This window comes from Leptodactylus fuscus, chromosome 2 (genome assembly GCF_031893055.1).
Source record: "Leptodactylus fuscus isolate aLepFus1 chromosome 2, aLepFus1.hap2, whole genome shotgun sequence".
Taxonomy (NCBI): domain Eukaryota; kingdom Metazoa; phylum Chordata; class Amphibia; order Anura; family Leptodactylidae; genus Leptodactylus; species Leptodactylus fuscus.
In genome coordinates, this window is record NC_134266.1 from 252,718,907 (window position 1) to 252,738,838 (window position 19,932).

Genomic DNA, 19,932 nt, shown 5'->3' on the forward strand with positions numbered 1-19,932 from the left:
TAGGGGAGGATCCCTTTACAAGGGTGTATATCAGACATGTTTGTGGTGGTGTATAGAAGAAGCGATACTTGTGTACAACCGCGGCTGCTACTGATCTCAACGGTGTCTTCAACCAGTGATATCTCTGGACATAATAGAGATAGTACTGCATATGGAAGATGAGCATCTCCTCCTTCATATGACACCAGGAGCAAGTTTCTACGTTTTGTCATTCCAGAGATAGAAGTGACCCTTCCCCAGCCTTATTTTCTCTGCTTTACCCCCACTAGCAAGGGCACAGCTCTAAATATAAAGCAAGGGAAAGAGTGAAAAAAATCACAGAAGGAAGCCAAAATTTGTTAAGAAAGTAAATTACGAAATATATGAATGACACAAATACTGGCAGAACATCAAATGTTGGAAAGTTTGGTTACTCTGAACCAGGTCCTCTGCAGTTTCTTGCCCAGCTGGGTGGCCGGAGTGATACTTGTAGTACATGTGAGTATATGACAAGTCGTATACGTAGTTCGCTGAGGTCTTCCCTGTCGTCCAGTTCTGTTCCCCTTTCCTCCTGTAACACTTGTGGCTTTGGCCTTCGAGGTATTATCTGTTTGTTTTTCTTTGCGGTCAAGAGACTGTCTGCTTGTTGGACTTGCATTCCTTGTAGCGTGAGGTTTCTAAGATAGAACCTGTTAGTTTAGGAAATTCTGTGTATTTCCCCTATGTAGGCTAAGGCTCCATGGGACGTCATTAGAGATGAGCGAACAGTGTTCTATCGAACACATGTTCGATCGGATATCAGGGTGTTTGCCATGTTCGAATCGAACACCACGTGGTAAAGTGCGCCAAAATTCGATTCCCCTCCCACCTTCCCTGGCGCCTTTTTTGCACCAATAACAGCGCAGGGGAGGTGGGACAGGAACTACGACACTGGGGGCATTGAAAAAAATTGGAAAAAGTCATTGGCTGCCGAAATCAGGTGACCTCCATTTTAGACGAATAGTGGATTTCAAATCCGGGTCATATGAGAATGTGAACTTTGTGACTATGAGACAGGGATAGCTGTACAGGCAGGGATAGCTAGGGATAACCTTTATTTAGGGGGGAATGTTATTAAAAATAACTTTTTGGGGCTCTATCGGGTGTGTAATTGTGATTTTTGTGAGATAAACTTTTTCCCATAGGGATGCATTGGCCAGCGCTGATTGGCCGAATTCCGTACTCTGGCCAATCAGTGCTGGCCAATGCATTCTATTAGCTTGATGAAGCAGAGTGTGCACAAGGGTTCAAGCGCACCCTCGGCTCTGATGTAGCAGAGCCGAGGCTGCACAAGGGTTCAAGCGCACCCTCGGCTCTGATGTAGGAGAGCCGAGGGTGCACTTGAACCCTTGTGCACCCTCAGCTCTGCTACATCAGAGCCGAGGGTGCGCTTGAACCCTTGTGCACACTCTGCTTCATCAAGCTAATAGAATGCATTGGCCAGCGCTGATTGGCCAATGTATTCTATTAGCCTGATGAAGTAGAGCTGAATGTGTGTGCTAAGCACACACATTCAGCTCTACTTCATCGGGCTAATAGAATGCATTGGCCAGCGCTGATTGGCCAGAGTACGGAACTCGACCAATCAGCGCTGGCTCTGCTGGAGGAGGCGGAGTCTAAGATCGCTCCACACCAGTCTCCATTCAGGTCCGACCTTAGACTCCGCCTCCTCCGGCAGAGCCAGCGCTGATTGGCCGAAGGCTGGCCAATGCATTCCTATGCGAATGCAGAGACTTAGCAGCGCTGAGTCAGTTTTGCTCAACTACACATCTGATGCACACTCGGCACTGCTACATCAGATGTAGCAATCTGATGTAGCAGAGCCGAGGGTGCACTAGAACCCCTGTGCAAACTCAGTTCACGCTAATAGAATGCATTGGCCAGCGCTGATTGGCCAATGCATTCTATTAGCCCGATGAAGTAGAGCTGAATGTGTGTGCTAAGCACACACATTCAGCACTGCTTCATCACGCCAATACAATGCATTAGCCAGTGCTGATTGGCCAGAGTACGGAATTCGGCCAATCAGCGCTGGCTCTGCTGGAGGAGGCGGAGTCTAAGGTCGGACCTGAATGGAGACTGGTGTGGAGCGATCTTAGACTCCGCCTCCTCCAGCAGAGCCAGCGCTGATTGGTCGAGTTCCGTACTCTGGCCAATCAGCGCTGGCCAATGCATTCTATTAGCCCGATGAAGTAGAGCTGAATGTGTGTGCTTAGCACACACATTCAGCTCTACTTCATCAGGCTAATAGAATACATTGGCCAATCAGCGCTGGCCAATGCATTCTATTAGCTTGATGAAGCAGAGTGTGCACAAGGGTTCAAGCGCACCCTCGGCTCTGATGTAGCAGAGCTGAGGGTGCACAAGGGTTCAAGTGCACCCTCGGCTCTCCTACATCAGAGCCGAGGGTGCGCTTGAACCCTTGTGCAGCCTCGGCTCTGCTACATCAGAGCCGAGGGTGCGCTTGAACCCTTGTGCACACTCTGCTTCATCAAGCTAATAGAATGCATTGGCCAGCACTGATTGGCCAGAGTACGGAATTCGGCCAATCAGCGCTGGCCAATGCATTCTATTAGCCCGATGAAGTAGAGCTGAATGTGTGTGCTAAGCACACACATTCAGCACTGCTTCATCACGCCAATACAATGCATTAGCCAGTGCTGATTGGCCAGAGTACGGAATTCGGCCAATCAGCGCTGGCTCTGCTGGAGGAGGCGGAGTCTAAGATCGCTCCACACCAGTCTCCATTCAGGTCCGACCTTAGACTCCGCCTCCTCCAGCAGAGCCAGCGCTGATTGGCCGAATTCCGTACTCTGGCCAATCAGCACTGGCTAATGCATTGTATTGGCGTGATGAAGCAGTGCTGAATGTGTGTGCTTAGCACACACATTCAGCTCTACTTCATCGGGCTAATAGAATGCATTGGCCAATCAGCGCTGGCCAATGCATTCTATTAGCGTGAACTGAGTTTGCACAGGGGTTCTAGTGCACCCTCGGCTCTGCTACATCAGATTGCTACATCTGATGTAGCAGTGCCGAGTGTGCATCAGATGTGTAGTTGAGCAAAACTGACTCAGCACTGCTAAGTCTGCATTCGCATAGGAATGCATTGGCCAGCCTTCGGCCAATCAGCGCTGGCTCTGCCGGAGGAGGCGGAGTCTAAGGTCGGACCTGAATGGAGACTGGTGTGGAGCGATCTTAGACTCCGCCTCCTCCAGCAGAGCCAGCGCTGATTGGTCGAGTTCCGTACTCTGGCCAATCAGCACTGGCCAATGCATTTCTATGGGGAAAAGTTAGCTTGCGAAAATCGCAAACTGACAGGGATTTCCATGAAATAAAGTGACTTTTATGCCCCCAGACATGCTTCCCCTGCTGTCCCAGTGTCATTCCAGGGTGTTGGTATCATTTCCTGGGGTGTCATAGTGGACTTGGTGACCCTCCAGACACGAATTTGGGTTTCCCCCTTAACGAGTTTATGTTCCCCATAGACTATAATGGGGTTCGAAACCCATTCGAACACTCGAACAGTGAGCGGCTGTTCGAATCGAATTTCGAACCTCGAACATTTTAGTGTTCGCTCATCTCTAGACGTCATGCAATAAAAAAACGCTGCCATAAAAGACCGTGGCGGCAACACATCGCGGTTCTTCCTGCAACGCTTTAGACAGACATAAGGTTTGCAGAGTTTTCCTCCGGACTTTGTTACAATTATACCTATGGGGAAACCACCCGCATTTCCGTAGGTATTATTGACATGCTGCGATCTCCAAAACCACGTCGCTCTGCGGTTTTCACTGCAAAGTGGGCTTAGGATTTGCTAGAATCCCGTCCACTTGCCCTTACTGTGAAACACCGCAATGTTTCCTGCAAGCGCTTGGAAGTCCCTCCTGTTAATCGCACTCCTACCTATGGCTCACAACAACACAGCAGAATCGGCAATCCAAAGCTTTTTGCAACGAGTGGTCTTAGCCTATATTCACATGATTTTTCTTTTTCCCACTGCTCCTGACTATGGCTGTCAGCCATTTATAAAGGCATCAGAGATGAGCGAACACTATTCGGAACAGCCGTTCCAAATAGCACGCTCCCATAGAAATGAATGCAAGCGGCCGGCATGCAGACTTTTGCCGGAGGTCGTTCACTTAACCCCCCGTGTGCCGGCTACGTCCATTCATTTCTATGGGAGCGTGCTATTCGGAACGGCTGTTCCGAACAGGGTTCGCTCATCTCTGAAAGGCATCAGAGCAGGAGTTGGTTAAGCTGTAAGGAAAAGCAATAATAATAATGGAGTGGGAGGTTTGGCCTACTTACTGTACATACCTGCTATATACATCCGGGGGGTTCATCCCAGGGACATTTTCTGACAATCCGGTGACTTTAAGTTTCGCCGCTTACGAAACGTTGCCAGTTCTTTTAGTTTATCCTTTAAAATTAAAAAGTAACACGAGGAAGAGGGGAAGACTTTTAAGTGCAAATATGAAAAAAAAGGCCTTTGTGTCATGGAATATATGATAATAAAATAATTTTTAACCCAAAAGAAAAAGTTATAGCCCTCAAAATCTCATGTATTCATGGAGGGGGACAGGACTGAAATGTGTCCTGTCCTGAACCTGGGAAAATAGACTAGCTGATCGCTCCACTATGAAGTCTAGCTGCAATAAGAAGCGACTCCCAACGTCTCAGATCACTGTTGCAAAAAGTCCTGTCTGCTGACAACGTTCAGATTGGGAAAATGGTTTATGTACTTCCCTGTGTGCATGGGGCCTTATACTGCTGGTGTTGGTTTAGTTATAGTTTGGTGTAATGACAGTATATGTCCTCAAGATGGCGCTCAATACATTGTTATAATAGGCTGGGATTAGAAGATATCCTACTTTATTATGGCTGTGTTAAAGGGTTTCTAATATTGATTGAGTGACCTAAGTATAAGCGATGTCAGATCTGTAGGTGCAACACTCGGGTCCCCCGCAGATCACCTGTACAGAGACACATCGCGGCTCTCCTTAATATTTACTCTATAGAACAGCGCTGCACACCCTATAGGACAGTATACAGTACCTACACTCGCCACTACAGCTGGTATGGTGAATGAGAAGCACAAATCACGGTCATCTGCGCGGTTCCAAATGTTCTGGGTCTCGTAAAATCTAATATTGATTACCTATCCTAAACTTTTGGGCTAATATATTTACAACTAGCTATACCCGCGACTTCGTCCGTGGCCCCCTCACCCCTTGCGTGCCCCACCTGCAGTGCCGCTCCGCCCCCCCCTCCCTGCCTTTGCCTTGTGAATGCAGCGGGCCCATCCAACACCAGTGCGCCCATGGACCTGCACCTTGCGCCCCGCCAGCCCACTTCCCCTCCTCTCACCTCAGGCCCCCCACTGTTTTTCTCTACCCGCTCCCCCATTCCCTCCTTCCTTCCCCAACCCCTGACCTCGGGCTCCTACCCCCCCTTCCCACCCTGTGCCCCATTTTTGCCCTCCAGAAACCAACCCCCCCACTCAAACCTGCAACCCCGGGCTCCCCATGTGCTGAGGTTACAGGGGTGCATAGGGTTGGCAGACTGTGCAGCTGCTGTGGCCATGCACGGTGCGCAGCGCAGGTAGACGGTGGTTTGCGGGAGCTTGGCACAGTTCAGTTTACCCCTTCTGACCCCTGGGGCCTCGGCGTACTTACCAGTCCACACCACGCTCCAGTGATGCCGGCATGTGTGGCTCTCGGCTGCCGGCATGCACGACCCATTTTCTTCATGTGAGTGTGTGGCTGGATTGTGGCTCTACAGCTCCGCCCCTGCAGTGGCCTGCTCCATTCGGAGCCCCGCTCCTGACGTAGTGACATCATCTCCGGTCTTTCAGCCTACACAGACCATGAATTCTGTGCTCGCAGACAGCAACCCGGCAATATACGGGGATTGTGAGGCGCTTATGTTCTTTTCTGGGTGCCATTCTAGGTATGTGCAAAATTTCATTGAAATCCGTTTGGGTGTGATAGCGGAACAAACATCCAAACACACAGACTTTCACATTTATAATATTAGTAAAGATGACTGACCGTTTAATGCCCGTAATCTTGCCGTAACCGGGGGTTTATTGACTTGCACTAGCAGCACCCTAGGGATAGCTTATGCTGCTGGTTCAGGTTACTGGACCTCCGCTTGGGATGGGTTTTGCAGCCGTAATACAGGCTGTATAACTGATACAATGGAGATTGTCTGACTCAGGCCCAAGATTTGCTTCTTTTCTCAAAAAATTTTGTACCATCAAGGAAGCAAATCCTCCAGGAAACAGAAGACGACATACTTGGACTTCTTGCCTGATGTGATGTTTCTTTTCTGCTCTTGCAGGCCCCGCCATCCATGGTCAACAATGAACAACGGCAGCATGCAGAACACATATTCCTCTCCTTTAGAAAATCAAAGTCCCCCTTTGCTATATGCAAACATATATTAGGTGAGTATGGATTGCATTAGTGGCGGATGTGATGGGTTTGCTGTCTTTTCTGGGGCATCAGTCTGATAGTTTTCCCTAGAGCCTTTAAGTTAAAGGGGTTTTGCAGGTAGTCTGTATAGTCTTACCTTCTCTGGATCTGGCTTTACTACAGTCTCACTAGTCCAAGTCGCTACCCAGGAGAGGAGGCAGAAGGTGTTGGGGGATTTGGGTTAGTGGTGATCACATGACCTGGGGTTTGGTACCAACCTGAAAATGATGCCGCAGATTTTGTGGCAGAATCACTACAGAAACCATGGCACAATACCTCATGCTTGAGCTCAATGGGATACAGGGCTAAACACGAGCAAAAGCCAAGGCTCAGCCCCGCTATCTGCATACTTTGCACCCTTGGGAACCTCATTGCACATTCTGTCAAAAGTAGCAGAAAAAATGGCACCATTTATATGACCGAAACCTGACCGATTCCAGTATAGTCGGCTGGTGCGATTATTATTAGACACGTGAAGGAGTTGGCGGTTTTATTGTTCCTAAACAGAACTGAAGCACCAAAATGCCAGCGCAGATATTAACCGTGCCGAACGCCGAAACTATAACTGGATGTTTTATACTGGGTACCTGCGGTCATTATTTTATCGACCGCCAACCTATCCGTTATAGCAACACTAACCCGTCTTTTTTTTACCCCTCACAGAAACTAGTAAAGTGGACTATGTACTTTTTCAAGCTGCCACGGCGATAATGGAAGCTGTCGTAAGAGAATGGATCCTGCTGGAGAAAAGTAGCATAGAGTCACTCCGAACATTCCTATTAACTTATGTCTTACAAAGGCCCAAGTAAGTGCCCCTTTACCAGTCTGCAGAGGCGGCTCGAAATCCGTAGATGCACACTTTTACTGTGTACCACTAGGGGGCGTTCAGTGCATTGGGTTTCACGGTTTTAGCAAACTTGTAAGAACATGTTGGTCACCGGAGGTGTGGACAGTAGGTAGAATTTCGGGTCAGAGAGCGATTTAGTTTCAAAGGTATTTATTGAATTACAGCACCAGAAGAAGCGTAGAAAATAACATGTCATACAGGGTAAGAGGTAAATTATCAAAGAGGAGGCATCAAATAACAAACAATATCTTACATCAAATGGTAGCTTACAAATGAAATAAGGGACAAGTAAGAGAAGAAAAATCAAGAGTCAAGGAAGAAAGAGAACAAGGGCAAGGGTAGCCAAAGTGTCAACTAAGAATCCTCGAGGGGGGGGCGTTAAATATGGAGGCTTGAACTGGGTAGGACAATCCAAAAAGCCATTGCGCAATCATGTGTGGTGGTCATGCCCAATGCCATTGGTTGACCATCCATAGAAGAGTAGTTCCCAAAGCATTACGACCCTGAAAGCAAAAGGGCAAAAGTGTAGGAAAAAATTGGTGGAGTCTACAGGGAACCACAAATGTCCTGTGTAGAACTTTTACAGAGGACTCCATGAGTGTGACCTGGCCACTGCCTTTGCTAATAGATGTGCAGCAATCGACCCATTGGGCTTAGGTCAGGGTAATTGTGAGGGCTCGCTCCCAGGCCACCATAAAGTCGAGCTTACTGTCAGGGGGGAGCAATGAGCAATCCATAGGTATAGGTAAGGGAACCCCTATCAGCTGCTCTAAACAAACATAACCTCTCGAAGCTAGTGTGAGACATCTCTGGGTTTAGTGGGATGAAGGAACGTAGAAGTCCGAAAGGTCCTCTGAAGGAAGCGGAGAATACGTGCTAGTAAATAGTCTTTGGTGAAGACCCACCAGTTACAGAGAATGTCGACTAATCCGTGCATATCTCCCACCAAATAAACACCCCGAGAGAGAGGACAGGGGGAAAGAGGGGGTTATAAAAGATTGGGATTAGAGGTGAAATTGGATTTTGCAATCCATACTGAAAAAGAACCGTCCGCTACAACTGCAACATAAGTCAGACACCTTTGCGCCAATCGGAAGGGTGCAGGCCTTAGACTGAGAGGCCCATAGAGGGGCCTGCAGGTAGGTTGGAGCCACCAGTGCATCTTCTGTTACCCAGTGGGGGCGGCCGTGGTCACTGTACATAGCAATAAGATGGGAAAGGCAGACGACTACATAATATCTGTAAAGGTGGAGAACCGATAGTCCACCCAGTCTCGTATGATAAAACATAACACTGCGACTTATAAGCAATCTTTTATAGGCCCAAATAAAATTTAAACAAAAAAAAATATAGAATGGGGGAGTAAGGTAACCATTATGACACGTCTAATCTAAGAAAGGGTGGGGCTTTTTAGTGACACCATTTTGGGGAATTGCTATTGCTTGGATCACTTGGTATTCAAATTTTTAGTAGAGGCAACACAGTGGGGGAAAAAGAAATGCACTTTGCTTTTTTTTTTTTTTTTTTTTTTTGTTGTAAATTTCCTCACTACGGCGTTTACCGTACAGGATAAAGACTTTTATAGATTTGTATACCAGGCGTTTTCGGACACAGAGATACCTAATGTATATGTGTTTCACAGTATTCAAGTACTTTTATGTGTTATAGGGAAAGGGGGAGAGTTTCATTTTTAATTTTATTTTCTTTTTTTTAAATCAGACCCCTAGGGGTCTTGAACCTCAGGGGGGGGGGGTCTGATCACTAATGCAATGCATTACAATGCTAATGCACTGCAAAAATCCAGCAGTTCTATTGCAGGTTACATAGAGTATCCTGTAATAAAACGTATTGAATGACAGGCCTGGGAGCCTTCACAAGGCTCCCAGCTATCATAACAACGGGATGCAGGCCCCGTAGCTTGCTCCAGGTGCCGGGGATCCCCGTGAAAATGACATCACCGGTAAAATGGCGCCTCGGTCAAAGCTGACCAAGGCGCCAGAGGGGTTAATGCTTGCGATTGGTGTGGGCATTAACGTTAGGTATCTGCTGTATATAACGGCAAACACCCTGCACTTATGGCGGCTGCCAGGCTCTCGAGCGATCACCATCTTTAAACACCCAGCATCCGTCATGTTAATACTGCATATGTCGGGAAGGGGTTAAGGAGTTTTGGTATTGATATGATGTAATTCCATTTAAAGTGTTCATCTAAGGTGTTACAGAGGTTAACGTCTAAATAAGGAAGAGATTTGACTAGTTTGAAAGCCAAAGATCAGGGAGATTAATGTAGGAGTAGCAGGTGGGTCCTTGCAGCGCACGGTCACTGACTTGGTTGTATTAAGCCTAAGGCCTGATAGTTTCCCAGTTTATTAAACTATGTTAATTAAATTTGAGAGAGAGACTTGAGGGTTAGTGATAATGAACAGCATATGGTCAGCGAAGAGGTTGGATTTATATTCACAATCTCCGATTCACACACACACAGTCAAGGGAGACTCCTTCAGTCGCCAGTTATGGCGTGTGGTAGTGGACGGCTGAAACGCAATGTCGATTGTAACCAAGTTATGGCCTGACCAGGCACAAGGGACATGGCTTGCTTAGGTGAGGGCAGAGAAGTGGAGATGTGCGAGCTACAGAACCTTTTCTTCATGGCAGGCCTTCCAGTCACTTCAGTCCCATGATATGATAGCTGTATTCCCTATGACAAAGCTAGACCGCCATAGCATGTGACAGGAACAGTTATCATAGGGACACTGGATCAGAGGCGCTTTAGATCTGAAATGTCAGTCAGTAATAGTCAGTAATAATGACTGGATCCATCTTGTCATACTTGCAGTTCTCCCTTATCTCTTCCAACCATGGGTCTGTTCACACATTGGAATTTGAAGTTGTTTTTTTTTTTTTTTTCCCTGCATGACCAAATTCCACATCAAATTTTGCCCCTGCCAGGCGGTATTTTTTGAGTCTCCCATTTACTTTAGGTGGATTCGGCCTAATAAATCCAACTGAAGAGCGATACCTTACATGTATCCAGCGTTTGCTAGTACCAGTGATCCCCTGTTTCTATATTAGGCTTATACTTACCTGCTACATGTTGGTTAGAGACCCTAGCACTAATTATCGGCCCAGGGGGATTTCTACCAACATTTTGATATTGGTTATCTAGCATATTTACTCCAGTATAAGCCGACCCGAATATAAGCCGACCCCCCCCCCTAATTTTACCACAAAAAACTGGGAAAACGTATTGACTCGAGTATAAGCCGAGGGGGGAAATGCAGCAGCTACTGGAAAATTTCAAAAATTAAAATGGTTGGAGTTTTTGGGTGCAGTAGATGCTGGGGAAGGGGAGGGGATGTTTTGGTTGTCTGTCTGCCCCTTCCCTGAGGACTGGTTTTTTTTCCCCCACTTGGAATTCAGCCTGGCTGAATATAGAGTATCTGCAGTGCTCCTATTAACCCCTTCCTGATGGAACAGGAGCACTGCAGATCCCCTATATTCAGTAGACCGGGCACTGTCAGACACAGGGATACCGAATGTGTTTGTGTCTCAGTCTCTACTTTTATATGTATTCTAGGGAAAGGAGGGATTTACAACTTTTTTTTTTTTAAACTTTCTTTTTTTCCTCACTATTTTATGGGAGATTCTATAGTATTAGTATAGTATTCTATGGTCATAGACACCCCCAACCCCCCGGAAAAAAAAAAAATATTTTTTTTTTTTCTCTCTACTCGAGTATAAGCCGAGGGGGGCTTCTTCAGCACAAAAACTGTGCTGAAAAATTCGCCTTATATTCGAGTATATACGGTAATTTGCCAGTGCAGCATGTTTTAGCTGTGTTTATCCGTTTATTGGGATCTATTTACAGCATGCTTGTGGTGCGGACCCCATTGACACTTATTGTTGCCACAGTATATACTTAATACTTCAGACTAGTTATCTCTCTGAAGATAAAATAAATTGAGGTATACTGGATTGCCTTTTTCACACGGCATTTTGAAGAGGTGTTCGTTTTAGTCCACACCTTTATCATGAAGTATCAACATATACATTTATATCTCTGTCCTGTGTAAGGTTCGGAGACTACTTCAGGGATTGTACTACATTGACCATCCCCCACACTGATCTCAGTGGGTCTCCTCTACACACAGACTTGATTTGGACTCGCTATTCACTAATAGGTCGATTTTTTTTTTTTTTTTTTTTTTTTTTTTTTTTTTTTTCCAGTGTCTAATTTAAGTTACGTTTTAATTGCTCACACAGTGATACACAACTGAAGAGTGAGCATGACTTTTATATCTCTTTCCTGCTAGCAGAAAAAAATAAAAAATTTGCGTTTGCCTCCCATTGAAATCAATAGGGGCTGGTTTAGAGGGAAGTTGCTGATTTTGAGGCCAAACTCTGCCATGTGAACATTACCCTATGACTTTTATATTTTTGATTTTTTTGTGTGTGTAAGTTTCTGAAACTAATTTTATTTACTTATATTTTTTCTTCTTCTGTTTTTAGCCTTCAGAAATACGTACGAGAACAGATCCTGCTGGCAGTAGCGGTCATAGTAAAGAGAGGATCTTTAGACAAATCCATTGACTGTAAAAGCATTTTCCACGAAGTCAACCAACTGATCAGCAGTGGTAACCCCACAGTGGTAAGTGACGGCTGACATCAGGAACTTTTTATGTGTAATTTTATCAAAAAATATATTAATCCATTTTGGACTTGGACTCGTCCTTATGTACCGTCGCCACATTGTGTAGGTCTATTTTATGTGTTCACGACATGGCACACACTCAGCACCCACACTCAGTTCCCCTTACCTTGTGTCTACAGTCATGGCCAAAAGTTTTGAGAATGACACAAATCTTATATTCTCACATGATCTGCTCCCTCTGGTTTTTCTGTGTGTTTGTCAGATGATTTTATCACATACAGAAATAGAATTGCAATCATATTCTGAGTAACAAAAGCTTATATTGACAGTTAGAATGAGTTAATGCAGCGTTGCAATATTTGCAGTGTTGACCCTTCTTCTTCAGGACCTCTGCAATTCTCCCTGGCATGCTCTCAATCAACTTCTGGACCAAATCCTGACTGATAGCCGTCCATTCTTGCACAATCAATGCTTGCATTTTGTCAGAATTTGTAGATTTTTGTTTGTCCACCCATCTCTTGATGCTTGACCACAAGTTCTCAATGGGATTAAGATCTGGGGAGTTTCCAGGCCATGGTCCCAAAATCTCTGTTTTGTTCCCTGAGCCATTTAGTTATCACCTTTGCTTTATGGCAAGGTGCTCCATCATGCTGGAAAAGGCATTGTTGATCGCCAAACTGCTCTTGGACGGTTGGGAGAAGTTGACCTTGGAGGACATTCTGGTACCATTCTTTATTCATGGCTGTGTTTTTAGGCAAAACTGTGAGAGAGCCGATTCCCTTGGCTGAGAAGCAACCCCACACATGAATGGTTTCAGGATGCTTTACAGTTGGCATGAGACAAGACTGGTGGTAGCGCTCACCTCGTCTTCTCCGAATAAGCTGTTTTCCAGATGTCCCAAACAATCAAAAAGGGGAATCATCAGAGAAAATGACTTTACCCCAGTCCTCAGCAGTCCACTCCCTGTACCTTTTGCAGAATATCAGTCTGTCCCTGATGTTTTTTTCTGGAGAGAAGTGGCTTCTTTGCTGCCCTCCTTGAGACCAGGCCTTGCTCCAAGAGTCTCTTACTTAATTAGTTACTTAATCATGACAGATTGATCTCCAGCCCTGTCCTCATCAACACCCACACCTGTGTTAATGGAGCAATCACTAAAACGATGTTAGCTGGTCCTTTCAAGGCAGGGCTGCAATGATGTTGAAATGTGTTTTGGGGGATAAAGTTCATTTTATAGGCAAATATTGACTTTGCAAGTAATTGCTGTTAACGCTGGGTTCACACCTGCGTCTGGGGTCTCCGTACTATGGTTTCCGTCTTCTGCATGGCAGAAGACGGAAACCATAGATCGGGTCCGGCCGTGCGCGGCGGTGAGCGTTTTAGGCTCTCCGCCGCAAAACCGGATTTTTTTATCCGGACACAGAGTACTGCATGTCCGACTCTGTGTCCGGATTATAAAACCCGGTTTCGCGGCGGAGAGCGCAAAACGCTCACTGCCGCGCACGGCCGGACAGCTTTCTCACCCATTCAAATGAATGGGTGAGAGAGTCTCCTGCAGGCTTCCGTCTCCTGCATCTGTTTTATGCAGGAAACGGAAACCTGCAATAAGGACCGACGACGCAGATGTGAACGAGCACTTAGCTGATCACTCTTTATAACATTCTGGAGTATATGCAAATTGCCATTAGGAAAACTGAAGCAGTAGACTTTGTAAAAATTAATATTTGTATCATCCTCTAAACTTTTGGCCATGACTGTATATACCCTAGGTGTCTTATTGGTAAAGCTCTGAATGGGATTCCCCAAGTCCATATAGAGAGGGTTGAAGGGGAGAAGGACATGGTCAAAACAATTCTTGTGACTTAAAATAAGTGACTGACCACAGTATAGTCCTGTAAGGTAAGTGAATATTTTTCCAGGCCATACACATGATTCCTATTCTCCAATGTGTAGTAATAGGCTGTGGTTCTTGTTTCCACCCCTCCAGCAGATTCTGGCTCTCGTTGGTCTCCCCAGTCCTCCATATTGTAGGGTAACGCTGTGTAATGTTTTGCTGGTGTCGTATAAGTGGCTCCTTCCAGGATCTGGCTTGTTTAAGGTCAGGCTTCATTACAGAGAGGTCAGGGAATAGGTTATGTCATCCCTGGTATGTACGTGGTTGAGGGGATTATTAACCCCGGGTGCCCTGTACTGTCTTTACAACCGACCAAGACTGCTGATCATCTTCAGAGTGGAATGCCTAGTTTGCAGCATTTTGGGATTTGTGACTTTTTCTTACATGGTTTCTTTACTATAGACTTAGTACGATTGTGCTGACAGTAATGCCAGGTGTCCGTGCAGCAGTTTATAGTATAGTAACTATTACTGCAGATTTTAGCGAAGGGTTTTCCCTTGTTCATAAATTTTTCAGGGGATTGGGAAAACTTTGACGGGAAAATCTGCAATGTGGTTCTGCCACGGTTCTTCCTGCAGTGCTTTTTAGCTGTGGCTAGCTACATGGGGCCAAAGCATCAAGGTGTATTCTGGGATTTACTTATTGATAACTTATCCTTAAGATTGGTTACTAATATGTGAAGGCTCGACACCTGGGACCTCTGCTAATCGGCAGCTCGAGTGTTGCGGTGTCTTCCCTGCGCCGTTCTGTCAGTCACATGGTGCAACAGCTGCTCAGGCTCGGTTCACATCTGCGTTCGGCAGTTCTGGTCTCTCCATTTACAAATCGATGACCTGTACTAAAGATGGGTTGATTGCTGTATAATTGCTGGAGCACCCCTTTAATTGAAATCTATAGAATTGATCATTTCTATGTTCTTTCCACATCACCCATAAGCTTAAAGGGACTCTCCTGTAGACAACCCCTGTCTGTATGCCTTGGTAGTAAGTAGTAACATCATTCGCCCTTCTTAAACCTTCTGCTACAGTAGCTACACCCATGATGGGTCTTGGGCTTTGCTTTTACTCTATATATGGGAGTTATTTGTTTTTTAGTATATATTAAGGTTATGTTACTGCCTTATTACCTGAATAAACCCTAAAGGAGTAGATGACAAACGGGAAGGAGAAATGGATAAGTAACATAATGTGACTCGTCGTAACAGCAGATCATACAAGGTGATTGAGGTGTTTGCACCCAATATAGACATGCTGCCTTTCTATGCAAAGGTAAATTCTGGGGTGACCACACTTAGGATGCAGATAGGGATTAAATATCTGATGGCGGGGGTCTGACCTCTGGGACCCCACAGTGATCGCAAGAATGTTGGTCAGACTTTTGCTATGATAGTAGGGTATACAGTATATACAGGGGTTCTAAAGTGGCTTCATAGTCTTCATGTTGTATTAGCCAAGGTGGTCTTGTGTCGTGAGTGAATCCATCTCTGGACTGAGAAGTGATGACATTGTCTCGTGACCATCAGAATGTCGCCACGAGGACTGACTAATGAATAAATTATGTCATGTCGGTCACATGTACATTCTGCAGGGCCTTGGTTTGTAGGGGTGGTTGCATTTATATGTTTATATATATATATTTATATGCGTAGAGTGTTCATTTCCAGCACATTGGAAGCTTTCATTGGTATAAGGCTCATATTTTAGGCGTGTCGTATGACCCCAGCATGCAATCCACATTCTTTCCGGTTGACATGCAAATACTATTCAAATAGTCCCCGAACAGGTTGAGAAGCCAGAATGATGATGTACAGAGCCAAGGATGTCACGGACTGAGGGCTGTGATAAAACTGCCATTTGTACTGGCAGCTGGGAACATCTGCACGGCCCCAGACACTGCGTCATCCTGCTCCAGCAGCTGGACCCAGGACGCCTCCTGGACATTGGGTTCCTCAATTTCATATATGGGGTTATGACTTGTTTGGCTGTTTCTGCAGCTCCCACAGACTTGAATGGTGTCAGCGCTGCACCTTCAGGACTACCTTACTATATACTAGGTATGACTGCAGCTGCTGCCTCACCCTGCAGACCCCCAGGGCTCCAGAGACAACTTTTTCCCTATAGATGGGGGTCCCAGCGATGGGATGGCACCTTATCCAGATTGTAAAAAATTAAAACCAAATACCAGTCCTGATGTTTGGTGCCATCTAGACCTCAATCAGCATAAAGGTGTATTCCTATTTTGGTTGTTTATGGCGTATTCACAGCGTATGTCATAAATAACGATGGACAACAGGGATTAGGATGATGGGGGCTGAAAGTCCCCCTAAGACCTCCCTATGAATGGAGTGCCAGTGCACGTGCGTGACCGGCGCTCTCTTCATTGCTATGGGGCTGCGGGCGCTCCCAGAGATTACAGTCCTGGCCGCCCCATAGAAGTGAATGGCGTGCTGACCACACAAACACACTGGCGCTCCATTCATAGGGGGCCTTTAGGTTCCCCGCTGTCCTGATCACTTGCGGAGCCGACGATCAGACATTGATTCCCGTTCTTTGAATTGGGGACAAGTGTCCATAACCCCTTTCACTGCATATTCTTTACAGTGAATGTCTAAAGCCTTATTCACACACGTCTTTCACAGCCCTGGGTCTGGCAATCTATTGGTATGACAAGCCTATTAAGGGGTTAATGATATTTCCTCAAATGGCTCGTGTTTTCTAATCCTCATATATGTAAGAGCCCGACCACAGCTCCGTGTGTAGAGACGCTGATGTGTGTGGGCAGCAATCTATCTCTTGTGTACGTAGTGATTGATGGCTCCCCTCTCGCTGATCTGTCCCTATACCGGAGCAGCTGAGCCGCCTTTGTTAGCGCTAACCTTTTGTGAAGTTTATTTTGGGGTATAATGCTACTGGGCTCGTGCCAGGAGATTATAGAAGACAATCCGTCCCGAGAACAAGAGGAGGCTGCCGAGCCGGAGAATGCGGCTATTGTAAGAGGTGCTTACATGGGTAAGATCTTCACTCCGCACACGAGAACCAATGGGGCTCTGATCACATCACATTTCAGTCTTCTGTCGGAGAAGGATTTCCTGACGTTTACCTTTTGCTGACATGTGCTACTGAAAGTATACAAGAGGAAATAAAAGGAACTTTTTTTTTTTTAATATAAAGCAAGATACACGCCAGCTCTCTTCTCAGGCACTTAGATTTATGCCATAGATTCGGCACATGAACCATCGAGTCAGAGGTGGTCGCATCTGAAAAAATACCTCATTATTTAGGGTCTGACTGCTGAGACCCCCACTGATCTGGAGAACAGGGAGTGTTCCCAGACTAAATGTTGGTGTGACCATGCAGGACCAGAGGCATCCACATTCCCAATCGCTTCAATGGGAGACATCCACTTTCCCCATTCTCCGGATCACTGGGGTCACCAATGTGCGGATCCCACCGAACAGCAATGTATCCTCTATGCTATGGGGTAGCCATACAGCCAGTGGTGAGCTCTTTGCCCTATGGGGATATCGTCAGTGGTCAGACCCCTACCCATCAGCTATTTATCCTATGGATAGAGTTGTGACATAAGACTGGGGTGCTGTACGTCAGTCTTGCCCAGCTGCTGCATTGGCATTAGGCGCAATGTTTCTTTAAAGGCACAGGTTACTCAGGCCTTATTCACACAAACATGACCTGTATACACACGCTTATGTGCATACACATTATTATATTAGATATTGATCTGTATACACGCACAGTGTATATATTGTTCATGGCATCAATTCGTACCTTTTAGATGCAGATGTTACTCCTGTCATTTTATGCCTCCTTAGTTTGTCACCTATTCCAGCCGCCAATGTTCTCCTAAATTGTCATTGAATTGACTCCTAACAATCTAGTCTGCAGCAATGCAGTGTTTTCGGCCTTGCCGGCGGCTAATCCTCCTCTGTCATAGTCCCTAATACCTCTTTAATGAGGGTACAAGCGCCCGCTGCATCTGCCGTGTGTGTTTGTTATCCCATTGACCTTTCATCCCATAACCCTAATGCTGTTCTTGTTTCACTTGCACTGTTGCCCGCTCCGGCTCCCCCGCTGATCTCTACATAGCCGCCTGTATAGAGGCAGCTGCTCCTTCGCTGTCCAGATTCTCCTCATTTAAAGTGAGTCCCTCTTAAGAGTTACAAGCATTTCTATGAAGTGACTTGTTCTTGGTGAATGAGCAGCAATGATGAAAGATCACTCAGTTGTGTTGGCGAAACATGTGTTAGCTACTGTAGGCTTGCTAGGGGACGGGGGGCTACCAAAGGGGCAAAAAGAATAAAAAAAATAAATGTAGACCACTCACATACTGACCATTTAAACAATCTCTATAGAAAAATATGTGGAAACTTCTGATTTAAGGCTGGGGGTGCACATGACTTGGTCGATAACCTGCTGCGGCATCAATCTGCAGGCTCCAAACTGCTGCAGGGGTTAAACACACAGTGAAAACCAGTTTGTTTTTACTGCAGACCGGTCTGCTGCGGGATGTCCCGCATGGGTGGCCGCTGTAACCTGCAATGCATGAGGCCCCACAGGCCAGCGGCCATTGGTGTCATCAAAGGAGTGACAGACCCAGAACTCAATGCAGCCTATGTCTTGCTATTAGGTGGGTGCGCTCTCATCCTATTCCTCCTGACTCCCCCATACGTGTATGATCCATTTGGCCAAGCGTACATTTGTTGAAAGTGGGGGGGGGGGGGGGGGAATGTTTTTGGGACACAACCCTGACCTCAGGTTATATACCCCTAAAATCCTACCCCTCCAATATTTTAACTGATAATTCTTGGGAGGGTCCCCATACATAGAAGGTAAAGGGCAGGCACCTCCAGGATCAACAGGTTTGGGTAACTTTTGTCTACATAGGCTGAGGCCCCACATTGCGGAAATGCAGCTTTTTTGTAGCAGATTTTGCAGCGGTTTTTAGCCAAAGCCAGGAGTGGATTGAGCAGGAGGAAGAAGTATAAGAACTTCCTATATATTCTCCATTCCTTCTGTAGTCTCTATTGGGCTTGGCTCAAAAGAATGCGCCGTGGGTTTGGGACACGTCAATTTCCGCAGCGGGTTTTAACCCTTTCAAAGCTTGAAAAACACTTTTGCCACCCACAGCAAAAGCAAACTTGTCTGCCATGGACATATTCACTGCAGGATATCTCACAGCTGGTCGCCACTTGTGGCCGTAGCCTAAGGCCCCGTTCCCACAGAGTAACGCGCCGCTCATTTAGACACGTGAACACGTATCAGAGTGAGGCGCTTCAAAACAGATCCCATTGACTTCAATGGTTTTCAGCTTACGCGCGCTACACATTGAAATCAATGGGTCACAAAGCCTCCCATTGATTTCAATGTGTAGCACGCGCAAGCGGGCACCCATTGAAGTCAATGGGATCTGTTTTGAAGTGCCTCACTCTGATACGTGTTCACGTGTCAGAATGAGCGGCGCGTTACTCCGTGGAAATGGAACCTAATGGTGAAAACTCCCAATTTGTCTCATTTTCCTTCTGCCTATTGAGCAATCTTTCTCCATAACTAGTAAGGCTACGTTCACATCTGTGCACAGCGCCTGCCTAAAAATTTGTAGAGAGAGAAAAAGTACTGCATAGAAGACTTTCCTCCACCAGTTTCGGTTTTAAAATTACGGACACGGACGAACCCCATTAGTCATTTTGTTCCACTATTTGACGCCTAGTTCACACTAGTGCCGGGCTCTGTCATTTGGGTTTGTGTGGGAACTCAAACGACACAGAGCCGGACCGGTACAACCGTTACCGCCGTTACACATGGAGATTGGCGGACCTCTCTATGCTACAGTGGTTCCTCAGGATAACCCGGGAGGAGTAGGGATTAAAGGGGCTCTATCAGCAAAATCCTGCAGATAGAGCCCTACATATGCGTGCATAGCCTTTAAAAAGGCTATTCAGGCACTGTAAAAGTTATATTAAACTACCCCCCCGTTTTAAAATAATAACTTAAAAAAGAATGTGCTCTACTTACGGAACGTGCACCCTGGG

General features: G+C 46.1%; 1 protein-coding gene across 1 annotated transcript in view; it reads left to right on the plus strand.

The window, feature by feature from the left end:
- Nucleotides 1–19,932, plus strand: part of XPO4 (exportin 4) — an 83,068-nt gene that overhangs the window by 15,067 nt on the left and 48,069 nt on the right. The window contains exons 2-4 of the mRNA XM_075266039.1: nucleotides 6,364–6,469; nucleotides 7,161–7,302; nucleotides 11,854–11,992. Coding sequence (XP_075122140.1) covers nucleotides 6,364–6,469; nucleotides 7,161–7,302; nucleotides 11,854–11,992 — 387 coding nt within the window. The remainder of the gene's footprint in view (nucleotides 1–6,363; nucleotides 6,470–7,160; nucleotides 7,303–11,853; nucleotides 11,993–19,932) is intronic.